The sequence below is a fragment of the Peromyscus eremicus genome, chromosome 5, assembly GCF_949786415.1.
Source record: "Peromyscus eremicus chromosome 5, PerEre_H2_v1, whole genome shotgun sequence".
In the NCBI taxonomy this organism is placed as follows: domain Eukaryota; kingdom Metazoa; phylum Chordata; class Mammalia; order Rodentia; family Cricetidae; genus Peromyscus; species Peromyscus eremicus.
The window spans coordinates 134,518,900-134,544,245 of NC_081420.1; the positions used below are offsets into that span (position 1 = coordinate 134,518,900).

The 25,346-nt window shown below is 42.1% G+C and overlaps 1 protein-coding gene across 1 annotated transcript in view; it reads right to left on the minus strand.

Annotated features, from left to right (window-relative positions):
- Window positions 1-5,203: 5,203 nt before the first annotated feature.
- The window catches only part of LOC131912050 (liver carboxylesterase 1-like), a 28,272-nt gene continuing 8,129 nt past the window's right edge, over window positions 5,204-25,346 (minus strand). The window contains exons 6-14 of the mRNA XM_059264555.1: window positions 24,064-24,168; window positions 23,263-23,367; window positions 20,594-20,632; window positions 16,764-16,904; window positions 15,290-15,370; window positions 14,202-14,349; window positions 9,251-9,382; window positions 8,172-8,244; window positions 5,204-5,825 (exon numbers count right to left, since the gene is read on the minus strand). Coding sequence (XP_059120538.1) covers window positions 5,642-5,825; window positions 8,172-8,244; window positions 9,251-9,382; window positions 14,202-14,349; window positions 15,290-15,370; window positions 16,764-16,904; window positions 20,594-20,632; window positions 23,263-23,367; window positions 24,064-24,168 — 1,008 coding nt within the window. The 3' untranslated portion in view covers window positions 5,204-5,641. The remainder of the gene's footprint in view (window positions 5,826-8,171; window positions 8,245-9,250; window positions 9,383-14,201; window positions 14,350-15,289; window positions 15,371-16,763; window positions 16,905-20,593; window positions 20,633-23,262; window positions 23,368-24,063; window positions 24,169-25,346) is intronic.

The following is a 25,346-nucleotide window of genomic DNA, read 5'->3' on the forward strand; positions in this document are numbered from 1 at the left end:
CATGGAAGGGCAGTGAATCTGGGGTACAGTGAGGTGTCTGGTGCTTGGAGGGAATGCCCTGATCCTGCCCCACAGCTATACACCAATCACTGAAATCCTGCCCACTCAGCCAATTTGCATAAGACAACTAGATGAAAATTCCTGACCAAGAGTTCTGGGTGTCTAGTGGGAGCTCTAAGCCACGCCCACCTAGAGTTTACTCTCTCTTGTTTGCACAGTCATTGCCCAACTCTCAGATAACAGAGGCCCAAAGACTTCTTTCATAAGGTTTCTCTCTGTGACATTCAAACCTCAGTGTTCTGTGAGCCTCCTAGAGGCAGAGACTAGCATAGCAGGCAGATACCTTCAGGCAGTGGGGAGCTTTGATCTGGCATCCCCAGAAAAGGATGGAAGATTTTAGAACAACTCAAGGCCTCCAAAAATCTCAGCTCCAAGATAAATGGTTCACCTTCCAGAGCCTGTGTTTCCTAGAGTTCTAACGTCTTGTACTTGGAAGCAATCTCAAACACGATCTCATCTCCTTTATTGTCTGAATTGCCTTTATCATTCCTGCCAAGAGCTCCTGTGTAGCACACCACCTTGTGAGAGAATGCACTACCTTGTAGAGCAGGCATTTGGGGATGGACTGCTTCTACAGTGAACTAACTCCATCCCTACATATTCTAATCACTGTCCATCCAATTGTCTGTTTATAATTAAGCATATGCTAAAATGTCTGGCATTTCCTTCCACAGGCATTTCCTTCCACAGGAAAGACACTGGGAAAGCAAAAACTACACCTTGCTACTGATGTATGTTTATGATGATGTAGGTTTATGATGCTCATAATCATAAACCTGTGAGTGTAGTCTTCTTGGGTGGAAGATTGAACCTTTTCCCCTTCCCACAGGTAGCAATGAAAACAAATCAAGAAACACAGCATTGTTTCTAATGTTCTGACTGATAAGCACAAGCTTCTTGCTAAGAGTTCTACAATGTCTTCTGAAGGATTGTTTTCAAGTGATGGCTTTCATTAAGGCATTTTCTTAGGTGTGTCATTAGAGTTTTTTCTTATTCCCCTGCACACTCTGTACCTCTTGCCCCACCCCATCATTCTTGTTTTTCCCAGCTAGTTCCCTCTTCTGCTTTCATACCACATGTATTGAATCATCCTGCCTCCCTGAAGGTCTCTTCATTAGTCAGTGTGACATTTCCCCAAAAATTAGCAACAAATCTACCATATGATTTGGATATATAAATTCCTGTATAGCCAAAATATTCTATTTTCTACTATAGAGACACATCTTCATTCATGTTCATAGTTGCTTTATTCACAATAGCTGGGATGTGGAAACAGCTTATATGCCCATTAGTTGATGAGTAGATCATGAAAATATAGTACTTATATACAATGGAATTTTATTCAGCTATAGAAAATGAAATTACAAAATTTTCAGGTAAATGAATGGAGCAGGAAATAATCATTCTGAGTGAGGTAACCCAGATTCAGAAAGATAAATGTCACATGTTGTCACTCATATGTATATCTTAGTGTCAACATTTTAGATTTCTGTGTTTAACTTGAACTACTTACAGAATTCAGAAAACTAGAAAAGTACCATTGGTGGGAGAGAGAAGGAAGATCTTAATGGGAGAAGAGATATTAAAACACAGGTAATATGGATTGGGGAAGAGGGACAATGGGGGGGATTAAGTGGGGAGAAGGATGAGAGGATAGGGTAGAGGAAGGATTAAGAGTAGGGCCAATTAATACCAAAGATTTTTGAAAAAGTAGAATAAATATTTTATGAGCATATATTCATATAAAATATATTAATTGGAGTTACCCTACATAGAGATTAGTACTCCTCCCAGAAACAATAAGTTACCAAATAAAAACCCAGTACCCAGTAGGAGATTCCTCCACTCAAGTTGTTAGTCAAGAGTGTCTGGGAGAACCCCCAAAACAGTAAAGGCTCTTGCCACTGCTCTGATAGCCCAATATAAATTTACAGTGAGACCCTGAAGCTGAAGACACCAAATCCTTTGGTCACAAGGCATAGAGAAATCAAGTTGGTACTAAGCAGGAAGCTTCCCCTTTACTGGCTTGTGTTCATGGTACTAGAAAGGTGGTGGGTAGGCTGCTGGGATGGGGGGATTCATGAACAGTCTTAACCAGTTGTGAACCTTGTGAACTATAATAATGACGCATAGATTCAATAGTGGCACAAATGTTATAGGCGTTACCAACTGCTTTCTAATTGGATTTAATGTCTGCTTCACAGGAGGAAACTTATACCTGATCCTCCAAATATGACCAAGAACCCATGATTGGGGAGCTCATAAGCTCCAAGGGTGAACCTATTTGTGGTGGTTTGAAAGAAAATGCCCCCCAAAGGGAGAGGCACTGTTAGGACATGCGGCCTTGTTGGAGGAAATGTGTCACTGTGGGGGCAGGCTTTAAGGTCTCTTTTTCTCAAGCTTCCCTCAGTGTGACAGGCAGTCAACTTCCTGTTGCTTGCAATCTTTAGCACTCTCAGCTCCAGCACCACATATGCCTACATGCTATCATGTTCCCCTTCGTGGTCATAATGGACTGAACCTCTGAAACTGTAAGCGAGCTACCCTCAATTAATTGTTTTCTTTGTAAGAGTTGCCATGGCCATGGTGTCTCCTCACAGCAATAGTAAACCCTAACTAAGACACAATTACTGCTGGAGGGTTGGCACATGACTTTAATCCTAGCACTGAGGAGGTAGAGGCAGATGGATCTCTGAGTTCTAGGCCAGCCTGGTCTACACAGAGAGAGAGTTCCAGGAGAGCCAGGGCTACACAGAGAAACCCTGTCTCAAAAAACAAAACAAAACAAAAAAAAAAACGGACACAATTACAAGTATCTGATAAATGGAAGTAATATCAAACTATCTTCTAAATTTGTATCATTTCTTTGAGGGTTGTTCATTTTTATTTTGTGTGTATAAGTTTTTTTGCCTGAATGAATTTCTGTACATCACAGGTCTGCAGTGCTTGTGGAGGCCAAAAGAGGACCTGAACTCTCTGGAACTAAAGTAACAGTGTTTTGTCACTATGTGGTTGCTGGGAACTGAACATGGGTTCCTTTCAAGAGCAACAAGTACAATGTACACAGAGCATGTGACAGGTGGGGTGCTCAGGCACAAATGGGGCATCTGTATCACCCTGCTCTCCCACATCTCAGAGAACACTGTGGAAGAAGGAGAGGAAGGATTGTAGAGCTAGAGTTCAGGGAGAACTGGAGCAAAACCAAGTCTTCTTGTCATGACGGGACCAAGGCACTCAAGATCTCACAGTAGCTGTACTTGCCTGTACAACACCAAAGCCAGTCAACGTTCTAGCATGGGGGAAGTAGTCATGAGCCCCCACCACTAGCTTAGACCCTTTTTACAGTGTTAGATTGCTAGAGTAGGAAGAGTCAGTTTCTTTAAGGGTGTGGCCACTGGTAGGTCGACTCTACTCCAGTGGATGACCCCACAACCAGTATGGAACCCAAACCTGTAATAGCCTCCTTGATGGCAGGTACTCCTGTGCTCTATGCTTTGCTTATAGGTTCCTCCAAGGAGTTCTGGGAAGTTTTTAACACCTTTGAGTGGTGGTGGCTTCATCCTGCTATGAACATCCAAAGAATATTCTGGGAAAGACGGCTGTCAGTCACAGATGATGTCCCATGCCTCCCTTGCAGTTATGCCTGGTAACATATGGAAGAAATTACTGTTGTAAGCTCCATAACCATGCCAGAGAAGATAGCGTTTTCTGGGATGTTTTATTTACTTCTGTTTGGTATAGGAAGAAACTGGAAAAAGGTTTTAAATTAGGTCTTACAAGGAATCCTTTGTGACCTTAGTCACTATCTCCACTAGACTTCTGAAAGTAAACTAGATCTGACCCTGAGAACAGACTGTTCCAAATGGGCAATAAAACCCACATACCAAATTGAAAACAAATAGATTTTTCTAGATGTAAAAGGGCCCATATTTCACTTTTGAAGTGTGGAGAATTGATCAGAATCTGAACTGTGGACATTTTTAATATAATAATGAATGTGAATAGAGTACAGTGCAGAGGACCCAGGCTTCCAAAATAGATCCACCCTCCCTTTCTTTCCTTTTCTTTAATTAAAAATAGGTTATTTTTGCCGGGCGGTGGTGGCACACGCCTTTAATCCCAGCACTCGGGAGGCAGAGGCAGGAGGATCTTTGTGAGTTTGAGGCCAGCCTGTTCTAAAGAGAGGGATCCAGGAAAGGCACAAAGCTACACAGAGAAACCCTGTCTCGAAAAACCAAAAAAAAAAAAAAAATAGGTTATTTTCATACAATGTACTCAGATTATGGTTTCCTCCTCATACCTCCCAGTACTCCCAGTTCCTCCCTAACTATGGGAGGGTAGAATTTTCAAGCTCTTCTCAATTGCAACATTTTTTGAACAAAGCTATAATGAAAAATATGCTCCCCCCTTTTTTCGCTTTCTCCAGTGGGTACAGAATTCTGTTTATTCATGAATATGAACCTGTGAGGTGCCTTGTGTCTGAACTCCAGAAACACTCTGTATCACAGTCTTGCTACAGGTCCACAAACTTAACTGTGATCACCTGACAGACATCCACAGAGAAAAGCCTACAATGGGTATAAACACTTCCTTGAGTTTGTGGTTCTCAGGGGTTTTATACTCTTGTTAAGGCTGCACATGGTGCGCATCACTTTAAAATCTTTAGCCCTCCTCACATTCATTAAAACATTTTGCACCTAAAGGTAGGAACTGAGCCAGTATTCAGAGATCTCCTTAAGTGTAACATTGTAATCAGAACAGCTGTGATTCCCTACCAAAGTCTCACAAATCCAGCTGTTGATGTTTCCTCCTGGGTGGTCCTCACCAGAGTCTAGTCACTCCCTTTGCCATCCCATCCCTGTTGTATATTATTCTGCCTGAGCTATATGTCATCTCACGGTGTGCTGGAGTAAATACAGGGTGGACAGGTTAGCTAAGGGTGGGATTCCATCTCAGCAACTACTGGTAGTTGTCACCCATGCTCAGGTAGGACTTTGTCATGATGCAGCTACTTTCTCAGTAAACTGGTAAGAAACTCCCACTCACGTAAGGCCAATAAATCCACTAGTTCAGCAAGCCAGACTCAGGCAGGATTATTCTTTTACTCTGTCATTCCTGCCCTTTCTGGAGTGAGTGGGCCTTCGTTCCTATGTCCCCAGGAAAAAGTAGCACAACATCGTCTCATCTGTCTCTCCCCAATATATGCTAGTTTCCTTTATGATTTAGGAAAGTCAATCATCTATCCACCCACTGTGGAGGTGGCATCCCATGATGTTGGATCTCTCTCCATACTTCCCTCTCAGAGACACAGACATTCATCTTGATTCAAGGACACAGTCTCTTGTTTGATTTACAAAGTTATGATTTGCACTGTTGTAAAAAAAAAAAAAAAAAAAAAAAGACTGAGAGCACAAAGACCAAGATTTTCCTCTTATCGTTTGTACAATATATCAAGAAGTTTATACAATCAACAGAAAGATGCCTTGTTTTGTAGAGCAAACAAACAAGCCAACAAGCAAAAAGTCTTTGTGGAACACCTCTTTCTTGGCTCCAGGCTCTCAAATCTGGCTGGGCCTCCTGATTAGAGCTCAACATGTTCCCTCTGGGTTGGACTCTCTGCTGCATCCTTGGCCCTGAGCTCAGTCCAAAAGGCCACTTCCTTGTCTTTCAGCTTATAGGCTACCTCTGTTGGGACTCCAATCTGCAGGTACCCTTCCTTCTGGTCATATTCCGGCCAATGGGGCAGCCCTTCCCCATTAGGATTCCTGTGAGCAGAATAAAAAGAGAAATTTGTCAAATCAACTATGCTGTCCCAATGGTGCTTGGAGATGTTTAAGGATGCCCTGGCTTACTTCTGTGCAGAAACCAGTAACCTTCCATAGATGGACAGGCTGTTCATTTTAAGAGCATTCATGATTTGGTTTGGTTATTAAATTTTCCTCATGTGATGCAGACTGATACTAAGCTCAGCATATGTGGAAACTTTAGGAAGTGGGGTGTGATTGGAGGAAGCAGGTCCCTGAAGGCCTGGACTTGAATAGTGCTCAGACTACCTTGATGTTCTGCCTCATCTCAGGCCCCAAATAAAAAGTCCAAGTGTAACTCAGACCCTCAAATAATCTTTCATCCTTTGAGTTGATTGAAAGCTAATACATGAAATCACTACTGAGCTGCTGGACATTATCTAACTAATCCAGTGATATAGTTCAGAAGACTTTTTAATTGCTTTGTGAGAGAGTTTGGAAACGTTTGGTGAGTGTGCTGCAGACTAGCCAGAATGCAGTTAGTAAGGCTTACAGGAGAGTCCAGTGGGAGCTAATGGGGAAAAGGACAGAGAAGTCAATCTTCTGCTTACTCACACGGGATGTAGCCTGTATAAGGAACTATATTGGAAGCAATCTGATAGAATTTATCTATATTTTGAAATGAAATTATCTATATTTTGTCCATTCCCTGAAATTTTATGAGAAGCTGAGTTCAAAGTTGATGTACTATTTAACTAGTGGGAGAAATTTTAGAAAGCATGGTATTCAGGCAGTAGGAATGGTATTTTCTGCTGATTGTAATCTCTTTACACTACGACTTAGGAGAAAAAAATCACAGGATAAAGGCTTAAAATTCAGAGTTTTACAAAACAAGGAGCATGCTTCAAGTTGTGTACAAGGACAGTTCTGTTGCTTGAGGGGTTAGTGCTCTGGGATCAAGTCTGTTGTGTATAAGAGTTACTCTAAGGATGACTTGGGAAGCCGCAAATCACCCCATCCCAGGCTTTCAGTATAAAATTATTTTGAAGAATTTGCTTTGAGAAGCCAGCACTAGGGACTTCTGCCCCCCACAAAGTGGCCTAAGGAAGTGATTCTCTTGAATGTATTTTCCCATATTCAGAGAGCTGCTACAGCTCAGATTTTACAGAGCCCTGACAAATCTCAGGCCGTTGTTGTATCTCGGCATTGTCTATGTGGTACTGGTTTTATAAGCATGCAGATAGAGTACGAGAGTTACAGAGTCTTCAAGGCTTCTACCTGATTTGAAATGAAGGTTTGGGAGGCCAGCAAGAGGGGGGGAAGGTTTGAAGTCCTTGCTAGCAAGACTGAGAGCATGATGCATGACACTGTGAGAGTAAAGCTCATGTTGCTATGGAGACGCTAATAAACTAGAACTGGCAGGGCCAGCAACATTTGCCTAGGAAAGGTTCAGACCATAAGAACATCCAGCTCCAGAGAGGTCCTGGAAGTACAGACAGCAAGACCATAGAGTAGAAGTTTCCCAAGTTGTTCAGGGCTCATGTCTACAACAGACTCCTGGATGCTGGACACACAGCTTCAGCAATTAAGATTTTTCTCTTGTACTTTGGACTTGCTTTGGTACAATTCCTTGATGCCACTTTCCTGTTTTACCATTCGTGATAGGAATGTGTGGAATTTGTCATTGTGTCTTGGAAATGTTACTATTTTGTTACAATGGAGACTCAAAATTAAGAGTTTCTGTAAGACTGAGGAAGTCATTGACTTGAACTTCTAAGTAGTATTGGAAATACTGAGGTTGTGTGATACACATGAGCCTCTGGAGGTCATAGGTTATAATTTAGAGCTTAAATATTCCTCCAAAAAATGTATGTGCTGGTCATAATTCCCATCTGATGGTGATATTGGGAGTTGATGGAAAATTTATGAATGTCCACTAGTTAGAGGAAGTTGGTCATAGGGAACATGCCCATGAGGAGTATATTGGAATCTTGGCTTTATCCCTTATATGTATTTTCTTATCACCCTTATGTCTACTTTCTGATTAACAGGGCTATGGAGCTTTGATCTACCCTATTTCCCACCACAATGTTCTGTATCGACATAAAGTCAGAGTGAATAGCCAAGTGCCCAAGAATTGAAACCTCTGATCTGTGAGCCAAATTTCACAATTAATTCTTCCAGTTAAACTGTCTCATAGATATCGTCACACCTACAAAACTGACTAACTCTGGCCTCATTATAAGAGTGCTGTGGTCATAGGGAAAAGAGGTAGACCACTCAAGCTTTAGAAAGCACTCATTCTCAAAAGCTATGAGCCTTCACACCATAGCTTCAGGCCTAGCCCAACACTGAAACCAGCCTCACCCATTACGAGCAAAGTTGGCCCAGAGTTTCATCACCATCTTGCTGAAGTTGATCTCCTCTTCTGAGGCACCCCCTGTGGAGGAAAAAGGAAGATGCTTTAACTATGTGAGACTTGGTTTACAAGGCAGAGCAACAGCAGCACAGGAAGCCTGTAAGAAATACAGTCTTTTGTCTGGCCATACTGCCTTCAGTGCATCTGATCTCTTCTGATCTCAGAAGCAAAGTGTGTTTGGGCCTGGTAAATACCTGGATGGGAGAAATGAAGAGTCTTGGCCCTTATCACATACTTATTGAGTCCAAATCTAACTTTTATGAAGATCCTGCTTGAGGAAGCCCATACTTTTAAAGTTCAAATGACTTTATTCCATAAGCTGTCTGCCTTTATCTTCCGAGTTCAGCTGCCTGGTGCTTTCCCCTTAGGTATAATGACAATAGTTGGTTACCTCTGACTTAGCAGGGTTGGAGGCTTTTTGATCTGTTATCACTCTCTTATGCTCACACCTTTGCACAGATTCTGAAAATGATCAGAACTGTAAGAGGCTGAGGAGATGTACAGCTTAGACACCCCCAGACACAGTGGTGCATTGTAAGAGATCACCAGCTATATGCAGCTGCTGAGAAATAAGGTATTGAAAACCTCTGCAAAAGCTTTCCTTAAATAGCTTATAACTAAAGATATGTAAGTCTATGATATATTTTAGATATATAGGTAGATGGAGAGAAATTCAATAGGCTTTGTTAAGGTTAGCAAAAAGTTTAAATTTCCTCTTCTGTTCCAATAGGTACTCACAGGAGAAAATCAAACCATAGCATTCTTGCCCTAAGCAGGGCCTATATGAGACCCATCAGATCTTTTCCAATGTTACAAGTCAGGATCTGAGGATGACTATGACTAGGGATGTACAAACACAATCATATGTGTTGAAGGAGAACATGGCCGGGAACTGTCCTATAACTAAGCCCTGTTACAGAGCATGGGGAAAGTCAGTTTAAAAGGACAAACTTGTTCAAGGTCAGCAAGCCAAGACCCAAACCCAGCCTTCATATCACCAAGGCCACAGGCAGCAAACAGACATCACCTTTTAAAAATGGTGCTCCCCATACTGAGAAGAGATCATCACCGTGGTCTCCTTTCAAGGTCTTGGGTCTCTTGTCTGATACACAGCTCGGCCGATACTGAAACTCATACATGTAGGTGGGGGCTCCAGCATCTGAGGAGACATGGATTCATGCACAGTTCACATTACCAGACACACATCCTAGGCCCTACAGTTGAATATACTCCTCATCTGTAGAGGAGATAAAGATAGTTTTAAGAAAGGTGTGACTTGCTTAGGGCTGCACAGCTGGTTGATGTGGAATTAGGATTTGAACCAGGTTTTTATTGAATGAACAATTAATGTATCCCCAAATGCAATAAATACATGGGATGTGTGTTAATGATGACATGGTTGTATCTTGGTTCCAAGATAGTCTAGAACCTCATGGTTGTCTTTCATCCAGCCTGGCTTTGAGTGTTCCTAGGGATTTTCTCAGCTCTACAAAGCAGACTGAAGATAACCCAGGCTGCCTCTCTGAAAATTATGGTAATTAGATTTTTTTTTAAAAATCCATGCAGAAACTAGAGGTTTCATAGTTCATACCCAGCTGTGTGCTTGGCCCAAGTATAAGATCATAATGGGAGAAAGTAATGATAAAACAGAAGTGCCGAGGCAAGATGGACTGGAGTCTCTGTCAACCTCTCTCCCCATCTCCTCTGTCTTCCATACTTACCGACAAGCCTTCCACACTCACCGACAAAGCCCACACTTTTAAAGTTCAAATGACTTTATTGAACTGTGATCTGTGAGCCAAATTTCACAATCAAGTCTTCCAGTTGAACTGTCCTTACAGCATCAGCAGAGCCACCGATCCTTGCCCCTCATGGACCAGCCCATGAAGCCCCAGCACAGCCTCATAACTGTGCACTAGTCACAGTGTGCTTGGGTGGCCACAGAGGAGTGACTTTAAGAAGGCAAGGGTGAGCATGTCAGCCTGGGGGAGAAATTTTACAACTTTGCCCCCAGGGATATAAAAGAGGATTGAAATTTGCAGAAAAAGTAAAAATCAAAACAAAAATAAAATGTATAATTATATCCCACTATTTTATAGGCTATGTGTTTTATACATACATACACATTTATATATACATATGTGTGTACAAACCTTTATACACTCATAATTTGGTTTTACCATATACATCGTAATATACACATTTGAAATAATTTTGTGGTATATTTAATACACTGTTGTTATTACTTCACATCATGATATATCTACTAACAAAACTTTTTAATGACATATGTCCTTCCAGTATAGGATGAGGAATAATCACCTTTGACATCTTCCCTTATTGTAACCTTGGCAACCTTGTGATTCTGAAAGCCATTTATGGAATAAATGCTTCAGGGTAAGTAGAACTTGCTGGAAGGAGAGTTTGCTCTTGTCTCCACCACTTGGTAATTTTAGAAGGGAACTCAGACCCCAGCTATTCAGCAAAGATCTTTTGTGAATGAAAAAATACCTTTTACACAGTACACTCCCCAAGATATTTTTATTACTTTTTGTTCAACCTCTGATATTTCTAAACTTCTTATAATCACAATATGATATTTGGAAGGAAGTTAAGACATACATTTTAGTAGTTACAAGTTGTAACAATAAGAAAAGCAAAGACAACAGGGTGCTGTCTCCAGGCTACACATTTGAATAAGACGACTTGCAGAGGGAAGAAAACGGAAGGAGGATAGAGGGTTTATTTCCAGAGATTGCAGCTGAAAATGCTCCCCTTCTGGAATAGGTTCCCAGCATTAGGTCAGGAAGCGCAGCAGTCTTCAGTTGATTTTAGCCAAGACACAAAACAATCACAGCATTAACAGTGAAAGAAGGGAAACCCCAGGAACATCAGAGATGAGAGCTTCACAATCAAGGAGGTGCCAAACCTACATCCAATGTCTAAGAGGAAATCCAGGGTCTGGGAGAACAGGTGATACAGGCAGTGTGCTGGAGGAAAAAGGCCTTTGAGAGGTGAGGGAGACACAGCAGCTTTCCCCAACAGGAGCTGTGGAACTCATTGCCTCTGGACCTGCCTCACAGGAATTGCTAAAGCAGGTCTTTTAAACTGAAGCTCCAAGAAAGCTCCTAAGACATCAAAATCACCGGTGTGAAGCAAGCCACAGGCAGGACACTAGAATCATAGTTGAAATGTGGACACAATTTTATCCTGTGTGGTAAATGTCAATAGAAATTAATTATACCAGTATTTATAGATGAGACAAATTTATCAACTAGAGTTACAATAAATTATGATGTCTGTCCAAATGATGTAAATTCTGATATCAGAAACATGAAGAAAGTATGTGTTGAGGAACAGAGATGTAGAATTCTTATACTTAATCAAAGTTACACTGTTATTGGCTAAATATAGATGATGTCTCAGGAAATAAAGAGCTTGTTACCAAGGCTGAAGACCTGAGTTCAGTTCCTAAAACCCATATGTTTATCATCTGTAGAGTTTTCTAATGGAGTCTTTAAGGTCTTTTATACACAGAATCGTATCACCATAAGGACACTGCCTTCCTCCTCTCCTATTTGTCTCCATCACTTGTCTATTGCTTTAGCTAAGACTTCAACTACTGTGTTGAACAAGGGAGAGGGGACATACTTGACTTGCTCCCTTTAATTTTTCCTTTGAATTTCTCTCTAGTTAGAATAATATTGCCTGTGGGTTTTCTAAATACCACCTTTATCATTTTGATATATGTCCCCTGTATCCCTATTTTCTCCAGGACTTTTATCATGAATGGATGGTGGATTTTGTCAAAGGCCTTTTCTGCATCTAACGAGATGATCATGTGGTTTCTGTCCTTTAGTCTATTTATGTGATGGATTATGTTGGTTGATTTCTATATGCTGAACAATCCCAGCTTTATAAGAGACTACTACAGATTAATACATGCACAAGTATTAGATAACTGAAAGAAATGTGTCATTTAAGGGGATTACATGTACCTAGTGCACTGGGAAAGTGTTTAAGATGGTTAAAACCATCATCAATGTCAATGATAAGTTCCATTGGCTATTGTAAGGCCCCCTTTCTGTCAGTTTTCCTGTAAATAAGCAAATATGGTGAAGGAGGAGCATCTTGAGTCTCTAATGTACAGTTGTTGGGGGTCTCCTTGGCTGTCCCGGTTCCCTTGGACTAAAGGACTGTCAGTCAACCAGCTGAAGAGCCATTATGCCATCACCAACCAACTTGAAAACTCCACAGACTCTTTGAGACAATCATACAGTGAAGACGGCTGAGAACCCTGGCTACTGAGGGTACAGCATCACCAAGACAGTTTGAAATAGCATGCACCAGACATTTTGCTGTCACAAACCTTAGATGATCCTATAGCCATTTGCACCTAGGTCAGAGGAGCAGCAGTTCACTTGTTCATCTAGCAGATGGCCACCGTGACTAGAGGTAAAGACACAAGACCTCTTGTTGCAAATACCCCTTCTCTGGGTATAAGCACACTGTTCAGGCTTACTTGGTGATATGCCTGAGAGATGCTGGTCTGTGCTCCCTCCTCTGGTACTAAAACATCAGGCCTAACCTGAGGCTCTGGAGGGCTCTTCTCTTGCCTAATTCAGTCATGAAGGCAGTGCTGTAGCCCAAAGGAAGTAACAATGGATAGCGGCAGCAACAGCAGAGGCAGCAGAGCTGCTGAGAGGCCGAGCTGCTGAGGCAGAAGCAGCTGAACAGCTTGAGAACAGCCAAGCCAGGAAGATAGTCAGTGGAAGGAGAGACAGCAGGAGATGGTGGGGAACCTGGACTGAGGAAGGATAGAGGCAAGAATGTGCTAGCAAAGGAAGACCGCAGACCCTGGGTGTCAGAAGATTTCTGCAAAGGATGTGGAGTCCTTTCGGCCCAGGGTTCCAGACTCTGGGTCCAGAACTAGAGCTGTGACACTGACCAGTATTAAGGACTAAGGAACTTCACACTCACGGGGCTACACAAGAGCTGCAACACTGGTTGCTGTTAAAAACTGAGGAATTTGGATGCCTATACCCACTGGCTTACTGCTTACTGCTTTTGCAGAAGCTTCAGTGACAGCAGCAAAAGACTGGGGAATCCTGGCTTCCTGGGCCTACACAGGACTGAACCATTTGCAGGACTAAGTACTGTACGTGTTTCATGTTTTCCAGTAGTGCATGGCTGTAAGATGAGAGGGTGCCCGCTGCTGTTGACCCCACCTGTCTACGTCCACAGTCAAGGCCACCAAACTCAGCTGCCAGAGACCAGTGCTTGGAGAGTTTATCCTTGATTAATATCTGGACAGAGCAAAGCACCCCTGACCAGATAAGTAACTGCCCGAACAAACCAAACTGAGATAGAAACAAGAAGAAATAGTCAATCTGAACAGATCATAGTAGAATAAAGAGACTGTAACAGTAATTAGAAGTCCTCCATCAACGAAAAAAAATCAGATTATTACGATTTCACTGATAAACAGAACCACAAATTATAGGGAAGAGCTTGTACTAATCCTTAGACTCTTCCCTAATATCTGTAAAATTCTTTTACTGAGATCATCATTAACCTGATGCTAAAATAGGACAGGGACCCTACAAGCAAATAAAATTACAGTCCAATATCCTTCATGATCATAGACATAAAAATCTTCAACAACATTTTACCAAATATGATTCAACAACATATTAAAAGTGCAATTCTTGGGGCTATAAAGATCGCTCGGTGGTCTGGTCATCAGGCTGGCCTCCAAGTCACTTCCTCATCTCTCTAGAGAGTTTGCTGGCATCGCCTCCTAGATTACATTGCATGTGAACCTTTTCGTCAAAGATACTTACTGGCAGAAGCAATACTAAACATTGCAAGCCATAGGGAACCAGCCTTCGAGACCCGACCCTCAGCAGATTTCTTATCTGTTTATGCTAGAGATCTGTCTGGCGAATTCATGTTCCCACCCCGTTCTGAACACTCACCTCTGTGATTACGGGCCACAATTACAGATGGGACACCAAACATGACATCTCCCATCAAGTCCAGGAACAGGTCCTTCTTTTTGACAAGGTCGTCTGTCCCTCCTAAATACTTCTCAGTAGCCACAGGAATCAGATTCTCAGAGACGTTCTGAAATGGATCAGAAAGTGACCACCTAACCTGTTACAATGGGGTCTCTTGAGGTGGTTACCATGGATTCACTGATTCTGAGCCACTTGAGTTCTGTGCCAAATTCTCCTAGGTTTGGGGGTGAGTGGACAAGAGAGCAACTTTTGGAGGAGAGTATGTCCCAGGAAAGCCTAATGTAAACTCTCTAGGTTCATTCATTTTTAATAGATTTTAAGTTTAATTTTGGAGGTTAGGCATCTTAGTAATATATCATTTTTTTGTCCCACTGGCTTCAGTGGCAAAAGTCCATATGACTAAAGCCACCTAATGGCTTAGGAAATGCTTTCCAGTGGGTGATTCTCCAGCTCTATGCTGAAAGCAAGGTGCTTTTCTCTACGCACACATATACACACCCTGGGTTCTCAAGGGAAAAGCAATTTTTGCTATCTTCCCTTGTTCTCTGGGAAAAGGCACCTTTGGCATCCAATAAATTAGCTTCAAAAAAAAAAAGTAATCCTGGGAAATGGAATAAAAAAGTTGTAAGATTTGCAGTTACATAACTTCTCATTAGCTTTACAGGGATCTGCAGATCACAGCAACCTATGTGCCCAAAGAGCAGAGAACCCAAGATCTGTAATCACCAATGGTGCCCCCTTCTGCTCTGTCTCCTCATAGCAGCTTACATAAGTCTTATGCCACCAGTCCCTGCCTCCATCCTATTTGGTTTACTAACTTAAAAACAATTTTCTTTTTCCCCAAGAACTTGCCTGCAGTCACCAGCAGGGAGATGTTGGGTTACAAATCACAAATGTGAGTTTCTTATAAGGATTTTAAACTGGGAAACACAGAAATCTGGAGCTGAGTCCCACATCTAAGGACATTTCAGCCACTGAATAAGTGTGGAAAAACATACAGACTTATTTGTTTCTCAGCCAATTTCCATGACTCCCTCAACTCTTACAAAAATGGGGTAGGCCTGCCACAGGAGGAAGGCAGCTGTCTTCTGGTCCAGTGTGTCTTCAGAGAGTGGAAAGCCCTGAAACTGTTAAAGAAACATTTATGAATAGTCATGAATTATGGGGAAATGACAAGAATCAAAACAGCCGAACAATCAAATCAGTACAGAAGGAAATTTATTTACTGGGTCTTCCTAGGTGTGAGATTTCATGTTTGAAAAAATAACCAATGAAATAAATGAGCAGTACTAAGATGTGTGTGTGTGTGTGTGGGTGTGTGTTGTGTGTGTGCATATGTGTATGTGGCTGTGTGTATGTAATGTGTAAAATATAATATACATCATATACAATATGAGTATATATATGAATGTATATTATATATAACATATTTTATTTATGTTTATATTAATTATATTGTAGATTTGCATAGTGTGTATATTATATATTATATATAATACAGTATATATTGTATCAAATTTATTAGATACTGTGTATATTAATATAGCATATATTTTATATACATACATATTAAAATATCTTCTTTGTAATGCCTATATATTTTTAATAATTTTTTTCATTTATTTTACATGCCAAGCACAGTTTCCCCTCCCTCCTCTCTTCTCATTCCCTCCCCCCACCTCCCATCTACCCCTGCTCCATCCACTCCTCTTTCATTCAGAAAGGGGTAGGCCTCCCATGGAAGTCAACAAAGCATGTAAGGCCTATATTTTATATATGTAGTTTATAAATACTTCAATATAGTGTATATATGTGTGTGTGTGTGTGTGTGTGTGTGTGTGAGTGTGTTTACATATATTTGTATATAACACATAAAACAGTTATCCAAATAGTGAAGTAGCATCTAGGTCAGAATAATATAAAAGTCAGAGTTCAAAGTAGATGAACTCAAGCCCTTGCCCACAGTCTCAGATGACCAAGGAAGTCAAAGTCAGCTGTACACTTTCTGACCCCTTTTATGACCCACTTTTATGTAGAAGTTCTTCTGTAAAGCAGCTATAGAATCATCTGTATGCCCATACCTTGTTCAAATTTCTGCAATCAGAGACTTGACCCTACTCTAGCAGCTAACAGCCATGCCCTGGCACGGCACCAGCTTAGGATACTCAGTGGAAGATACTCTATTTTTCAGTCTGAACTTGCCTCTGCACTCCATTTCCTTCTCCTTAGATGTCCTTGCTTGCTCCATCTGCACAGGTATTATCTCTGGCCCTTACAACCTATAAATGTCAGGACTCCTTAAGGGAAGGTAATGTTTTGGGAGAGGAGTTTCCAGGACTAAGATTCCCAGAGGATAGTTTGGCTTTCTGGATAATGTTGCCATGGAAATACCCACTCATGACAATGGGGACATCTGTTCTGGTCTCAAAGAAAGCTGAAGAAGGAAGGCAGCAGGGGGTTCGTGATGGTTGGGACTGTGAGTACACTTGTGTAAGAGGCATGTGTGTACAACATTCTCACCATTGGAATGATCCAGCCAAATTCTTGCTTGTTGATGCCCACCATGTAGGGCACAGTGTTGAAGCTCTTCTCAGCCAGGATCTCTTCCGGTGCCTTTGGCAGCAGCACTCCATCAATCACGGTGGGCAGAAAGGGATAGCTCTGGGAAGATGGAAATGCAATGTTCGTGACTGTCCTGCCCAGGCCTGATTGAGATATGTATACCACCCTTGCCAAGGCTCAGGGAACATTGTGGAAGATGTGGCAGGAAGTATGTAATTATTGGAAGACACAGAAGGCTTGTGAAACCACCTTCTTCAGACAAAATTTCTGTTAATAATTTATAACCCTCACTGGACCCACACAAGGCAGGCTCTATCAATACTAAGTTAAGGAAGTGAGATGGACTAACAGGGTCCTGCCCTTTAACTCTGCACTATTGACTGTTAATAGACTCTAGTGAGGAGGAGCCAGTGTCTTGTTGTATACAAACTGATGAACCCACCGGTATCCAAGAGTTAACTCTAAACCCATGATTGCATGGAGAGCCCTGGATAATCTAAGTGGGTTGCAAAATAAAACAAATAGTTATAAATATAAGAGAGAGATTTGTGGGAAGAAAAGGAGCTGGTAGGTTGTAAAGAGTTTGGAGATAAAAGTGGTTGGTATGTATCATGTGCATGTACAGAATTCAAAATTGTTTAAAAACAAATTTAATTCATATTAATCATTTTTGTTGGAAAATACAATAACAAAACTTAATACTTTGTATGCTAATTTAAGAAAATTATAACTGCCTCACCACACCATCCTTATCCCTACATACCCCACATGCCTGGATCCAGCTTGAGGAACCATACTTAGTGTTCTAAACCTAGCCAACTACCCATGGCTATAGAGGTCACAGACCTTAGGGGAGAACCTGCTGCTGATGTTTTTCTAAATCAACATGGTGTCTAACTGTATTCTAAACAGTTATCCATTTACACAGAGGTGAGTGTTGTTCTCACCCCTTATCAGAGAAGCTTCCTTTTACAGTAAACAGAGGTCACTGCAGAGTATAATTGCTTGTCCCCATTCAGTATATCTACAATGCAACACCTATCCCAAGAGTCAGAGAAAAAGAAGCAGAAAGATTGTAAGAGCTGGAGGATCAGTGTGTGTGTGTGTGTGTGTGTGTGTGTGTGTGTGTGTGTGTGTGTGTGTGCGCGCGCTGTACACAATATGCAATAATGATTCTAGAAGATGAGTTCATGAACTGAAGAAGAATTGGAGAGAGAGAAGACGTGGCATAGGAGAGGGGGTAGAAATGGTATAAATACAGTATATTCATGTACAAAAGTCTAAAAAAATTAATTCCATAAAAGGCTATTTTAAAAACCAGCAAATTACTGTTCTTAAAGGTATCACTAAATAGACCAAAAGGAAGAGATACTTGTGAGTTTGTGAGTGTGAGCAAGAAGACAAAGTATTTCTTCTTTGAGCTCAGATGGAACCTGGGCACCACCTGCTTTGCATACACTGTGAAGATAACCAGAATACTGTCAAGAGTGATGATTTAGGGTTCCAGAGATATTTTACTAAGTGAGTTCTCAAACACAGAATCCATGATTACAGACATAGATATGGTAGATAACATCCATCTATGCATATCTAAATTTGTACTGTTAAAAAATACAATTAGCCTTAAGAAGACACCAAACTTATCACTCAAGGTGACCAAACTGTGACTTGTTGGAGGTGAGGACCAAACCCTCCTTCAACAGGCTGACAATGGAGACCAGGACCTGTGGACAATTATTCCTGACATAGGAAAACTGTGCAGTGTGTGAGGCCATCGTGGGTGAGGACAACAGAAGCAGCTCCTCTGAAGGAAGATACGTGCTGGCCACACAGAGCAGTTGTGGATGCCCTCAGTAAATAAACCTTTCCCAACAATGAGCAAGGCACGAGTTCATGGACAAAGCATCACTGTGCAGGCCCATTTCCGAAACTTTCAAATAGTCCTGATTTGGAGGAATGCTTAAGGACAGGATCCAGGGAGTAAAGGGTGGAGCATATTGTCTGTACAATGTCTGGAACATCTCTGACACTCAGCAATGATTTTTAGAACCAACTCCATGAAGGAGTGTCCACTTAAAATAAAGTTCAGGATTTTAAGATTGCAGATCTCTTTTTTTTTTTCATAAGAGTAAGTCTGGTGACATCAGGGGACATGGGGATGAGAGGGGAAAATACTAAAGTGATGGACATGGACACAGAGGGAAAACCCAGGTGGAGCTGAGCTGCATCCAAGAGGCGGTCCCCCCATAGTAACTGTGACACCCTGAGCACTTGCCAGTGTCCCCTGGGATTCTGTGGGCTGCACTGTGGTGCTGTGTGTGTTGCCTGCTTGGGTGAGACAAGTGATGCGCTTCCTTCCTTTGCTTTTTTTCACACGCCAACAGTAAGTTCTGCTCAGATATTCCTTCACAGTTTGTAGATCCAAAACAATGTATTGCCACCCCACCGCCCATGCCCTGGCGTATTTAGATACTATAAAAATGCAGGGCCTAGTTGTCACACAATGGCCTCCCAGCTGGTTTTCCGGTCCCTTCCCAGCAGTCTAGGATGCTACAGTCAGAGACATTAGTAAACTCACCGTTACAGCTCTCTTCGTAGTTCTCCCAACAGCTCCCCTTTCAGGCTGAATCACAGTCCAAGCCTTCCATTGTCTGACTCAACTTCCTTCTTCTACTACCCACCTAGCCTCAGATCTGCTCATTCCTAATTGTTCCTCCTCAAGCATGCTAGCCTTCTTCAGCAGACCCCTTCTGAGGCTCTTCTCTCTGCCTGGAGCATTTCATCCTCTAGGTTTCTAAACTTCTTTCTCTTCTCTAGAGCTCCCCCCAGAGGCCACCAACTGTTCAAGTCCCCCCCCCACCCTGTTGTTCACATCAAACCACTATGCAGCTCTCCAGCCCCCACTGTCTTTACTTTGACTCTATCCATGAAAATATAAACCATATAGTTTACTATTTTTTTTCCTATTTTGATAATACTAGAAGTTTCTAAGAAAACAGATCCTGTCTGTTTCGTTCTCACGTCCCAATTCCTAAATCACAGTCTACTACAAGTAAGCGCTTCTTACAACTTTTCTGAATGTTGAAAGAATCCTATTTCTTTCTCATAGCACCTTTCAGAGGAGTGTTGGGAGACCCATGGAGGAAGCGGAGGGGGTTGGACTGCAGATGGTGCAGAACTAATCTCCTGGACGGTGCTGGGAAGTGGGAGAGTAGGAAGGATGAGATGGAGGGCACTGTTGGAGTTTCCTGGCTGATGGGAAGAGGACGGTGTCCTCAGCACTAAGATCAAAGTCTCCTTCTATAGATGTAACCGTCTTGTTAAATAAGAAACATAGAGCCCATGCAGAGATGAAAGCTCAAGAGGTCAGAGTAATAGCTAAGCGCTAAAATCCTTACCCTTCACTGCCGCTCCTGTCCTTCCCACAGCAAGAGACCTACTTCCTGTGTCTCTCTCTGTCTTTTTATAGACTTTCTGTCTATAGGCATCTCAGTCTCCTGAACATGGAAGGTTCTGGTGCATCCTACTCCTACCAAATCATTTTTTAAAGCGGGGAAATTTCACTTAGAAGGGGATAGGTGACTCTGGGGGACACCGAGTTGCTGAGTGGGAGCACTGGGCTAGGAATCAGGTCCTCCTGCCCAGTCCTCCTGGCTATGTTACCTTCACAAGGAACTTTCCCTCTCTGGACCCCAGCAGTGTACACACAGATACTAGTACTGCTCTACAAATGAGAATTATTCCTTTTAAGACTCAGTACCTGTAATTCAGAAAGCAAAGGAGTTTACCTCTCTGGGGTCTCCATGAAGGTCAACAGAGGCAAATTTCTGTGAAAATAAAGGCAGAGAAATTGGGTGAGAAAACTTCTTTGTCCAAAGCTGATCCTTTGAGCTTGGCCTTAGAGGTATTAAGTTCTTTCTCCTGATTCTTCCTTGGCTAGGCCCAAGGTGAAGGGAACCTTACACTAGGTCTGTAACGGTCAGCTTTAATTGTCAACTTGGTACTAAATAGAACCACCTTTGAGGAGAGTCTCAATGGGGTAGAGTCTACACTGAGTTGGGATGTGGGTTTGTCTATAAGAAAGTGTCCTAAGAAATTTAACTGGTGTAGAGATATCCAGACTACTGTAGAGGGCACCATTCCCTAGGCAGGTAGTCGTGCATAAGATTGTATAGCTGAGCACAAGCAAGCAAGAGAGCGTGTATCTATGCATTTATCTCTGCTCTCGACTAAAAATGTGATGGGACTAGCTGCTTCAATCACCTGCCGTTGTGACTTCCCCACAATGATGGACTATAACCAGGCATTGTAAGCTAAAATAAACTCTTTCTCCCTTAAGTTTATCAGGATATTTTATCATAGAACCACATATGAAACAGGGTCAGTGTCCTCTTGGCAGGGCACAGGAGGATCCAGATGATGTGGGGGTAGTGGCAGCCAAGGGACAGGCTTTGGGACTCACTCAAGGTCATAGGACCTCTGGAAAGATGTCTGCTGCCAATTCCTGTGCTCCTAATCTGAACTCTTCTTACTGGCGACAACACCCTAATGTCTCCTCTGCAGAGTGGTGGAATTAGGTCAAGGTAGTGTGGGAGGCACACAGAGGTCAAGTGGGGGATAAGGCTACAGTTGGGATAGACTAGCAGGAAGCCCCTCCACCACTTTCCCCCTTTCCTCATTCCTGCTTCATGAATTCAAGCAACTAGACATAATCTGGAACATCATGTCCCTCAGTATGAGGAACAGTTAAGGAAGATTCCAGATTCCAACTACATCATACCTCTTCACTTCTCAGGTACAACCCACAAGGTCCCTTGTGTGGTTTGATGCCACACCACGTCTTCCCAGGTGGTGTTTGGGCATCTAACCTGGCCCCCGACCACCACAGTTTACTTCTATGTAAGTCAGAAATCTTGGCTAAACCATGTCAGTCCACCTGAGTCTACACTAAGCCTACTGTTTAAATTAAGGGAAAATGCCTTGTATGCAGATAGGGTATGAATCTGGAGTGCTGGAAAAAGAGAAAAACAGAAAACTGAGTAACAGAGTTGGTTCATTCCCAACTATCTGAAGAACATCTGGATATAGCCATGGGCTAGACCATTTGTTCCAGAACACTTCAATTGCCGAAGGATTCCATTAACAATGCATTCCTTTTTCTGTTCAAGGGACACTGAAGAGCATTCTCATCTGGGATCAGAAAACTTATACCTCCAAGATCACTGAAACTCATTGTAACCCATGCTTTTCTTTGTTGTAAGGATGACAATGATAACATCACTATCCTCTAGCTAACTGGGCTCACTTGCAGAGGGAAGCCGCCACTACAGTGTCCCCATTGCACATTGTAGTCCCACCATGAAAGAGTGTGCTGTATGTATTTGCACACTCATGCAAATGAGTAAGTGTGCATGCATGCTCGGACCAATAGATAATCAAGTATTTATACAAGATCCTAAAACTTATAGCATGTTCTTGGATATTGGGTTCACTTGGTTTCTTCAAAGTCACCAGCTATTCTTATGAAAGCTGAGTCCTCCTGTGCCACATGGAGAGTGGCTGCAATAGTTGCCTTTTCTCTGAGTATCAGCAAATAGCCTTCTCTTAATTCTTATAACACCTAACCTAAGCCTGACAGTGAAAGCACTATGTCCACATTGGCTCAATCCCTGGACAAGCAGAAACAGCACAGTGCCAAAGGGCTTCTATGGCATCTAGAGGAATCCTACCGACCTTTTTTTTGACGGTCTGCATGAAGACACATAGATACAGGTTGGCTGGATGATTAATAGACATGAGACAGATTGAAGATAGAAGAATTAAGCATTTTAAATGGATATCTACAAGATTAATGAAAAATAATTAACAGAATTGGTTATAAGGATGAATGAATAGACAGTAGGATGCTGGGGAAACAGATGATGTGCTGGCTAGCTAGTTTTTGTCAACTTGACACAAACTAGAGTCATCTAAGATGGGGAATCTCAATTGTAGATTTGTGTCCATTAGTTTGGCCTGTGGGCACGTTTATGAGAAATTTTCTTGATTAATGATTGATATGAGAGGGTCTAGCTCACTGTGGGTGATATCTTCTCTAGACAGGTAGTCCTAGATTGTATGAGACACTTTCCTTAGAGGCATTATATTGCATGCCCTCAGTCCCACCCAATTCCTTTTGGTGATTATGTGTAGAAATATAACTTAAAATATACCTGTAAACAAGAATACCATGATATTAAGCTTGATAAAGCTGGAGGATTGTCATGTAATTTCATATAATGTTCTTACTGGACAGTTTTACATTTATTTATGGTTTACAGTTATTTCATGTTAAGGAAATTTACATCACAAGATTGACACTGTCCCGAGAGGGGATAAGCTATTTCAGAAGACAGCTGAATGAGTCAAGCCTTGGGCCAAGTACACAGGGTGGGGACAGGAGGATGGGCACACCTACCATTTTCAGAGAGACCTCCAAGAGCTCTTCCTCTGTTTTCTGGCGAAGGCAGTGAACCATGGCAGCTGAGGTGGTGGTTTTACAGCCAGCAAGAGTAGCCACTTTCTGTAAGAGATCAGGGGTCAAGAGCATATCCTTTCCCTCCCTCCATTCAGACTGTGGCTTCTAGCCCATGCCTGAATTCTGAAGAAGGTAGAGGGTTGCTGAAAGGAGTCTAAAGAAACAAGCCTTGGGGTTGGGTACCAGAAAGTACTTCTATTACTGACTAGAGCATAGATTAGAACTGGTTACACGATGTCTATGTCTCTGTTATCTTGTCCTGATAGAAATGGACACAATGTCCTGATAAAAATGTCCATTCCCAGGACCACTAAAAGGATGAGGGAAATTCTCAAAGTAAAACGCCTCTTAAGAAGCTGTTGGATGTTGAAGGGTTAAATCAAGAATTTCACCATCTGCTTTTAAGCCTCCCCTCTACCATTTGGCATGCCATTCAGTCTCTGTGTTTCCCTTCCCATCACCCACAGAAGGGGGTGGTGATTAGATGTGACATGCACAGGAAGCAACCATGTCTCCCATACACTAAAATGTGTGCAGAATTGCCAGAGGCCTGGATAATATACTCAACATGAAACCTTTAGTAAATTAAAATGTGGGTAAGAAATCAGCTCTTCCTATTCATTCATTCTTATAATGCAGCCCTTGAGCACCTCAGCTGGATCTTGCAGAAAGAAACACCCAAGAATGACGACCCAAGGAGGCAGACTAAAGGGTGTAGTAGCTGTCCTGGGTGACACTCACCTTAGCTATGGGCCTGGCATCTATCCCATATAGGCAAGGATTGAGGATGACACTGCTCTGAGAGATGGCCCTGTGGAAGAGGTTCTTGGCCAGTGGGGTCAACACCTGGCAGGGGAGAGAGAAGAAGAGAGTTTGAACAGAAATGGAGTGATCTGAACTCACTTGTCTTTAAGGCTCCGCCCATCTGCTTTACTGTCATGGCCATTCTCCTGGGGACCCGGTGCTCTGTGGACATAAATGTATCCTGATCCTAAGGTCACCCTGGAACCACCTCCTCCAAAAGATCCTCAGCCCAGTAAAGACAGAACTCCAAATAAGAACTGAACAACAGCAACAACAACAACAATATGGCAAGAACCTTTCACTATAATCAAACCCCTGGAAAGACAATTTGACAATTCTTAGTCACAAATTCTGCTTCAGAATTATATTACTCAGACTTTATCCCAAGTAAGGTGATCGTGGAGTCTCATAAAAGAAAGTGTGCTCCTGATATTCATAATATTAAAATCATAAATTAGGATTCCAATGTGATTGTGCAAATGATGTTTTATTTTCACTGTGGAATACTATGTAATTATTTAAAAAAGGTAATAATACAGAAGACTGCTTTCCAATTAAGGAAATATTTGTTGCCAAATAGCTTAGAATGGACAAAAATTGTTTTTTTAGTCAAGGTTGTCCTTTATCATGTGGCCTTTAAACCTCAGCTTTCGGAGTGACAGAACTAGAGACACGCACCATAACCCAGCTTCTTGAGGTTTATTTACCCTTTTCCTTTATCTCTAAAGTATGAACATTTCATTTGACAATAAAAATATGAAACTAATGTGTTTGAAAAATGCAGTAATGGGGCTGATTCTCTGTTCAGCTTTGAGGGAGCTAGAGTGGTCCTAGGAGTCACCAATAATGCTTTTCATAGCTCCCCTCAGTGCCCTCCAGTTCAATGTCACATCATATAACTAAGTCCCAGAGACTGCTACCTTCCCTCTTGGGCATGGAAAAACCACCTATAGACACCCCTGCTTCTTCTGGGTGCCTGAGTCCCTTCACTGTGTAGACTCAGGTTGCTGGGTACCTGAGTCGCTTCACTGTGTAGACCAAGGCTGAAACCAAACAATTACACTCATGCCCTTCCCTTTTCCTATTTGGAGTTTACACCCAACACTTCTTGAGAGAAATCAACCCCAAGGTTAGTCTTACTAACAAAGAAAACTCAAATAAGGCAGAAGTGGAGAAGTGGCATGGTGCAGTATACAACTGGTGTTTGTTATGGCCCATGA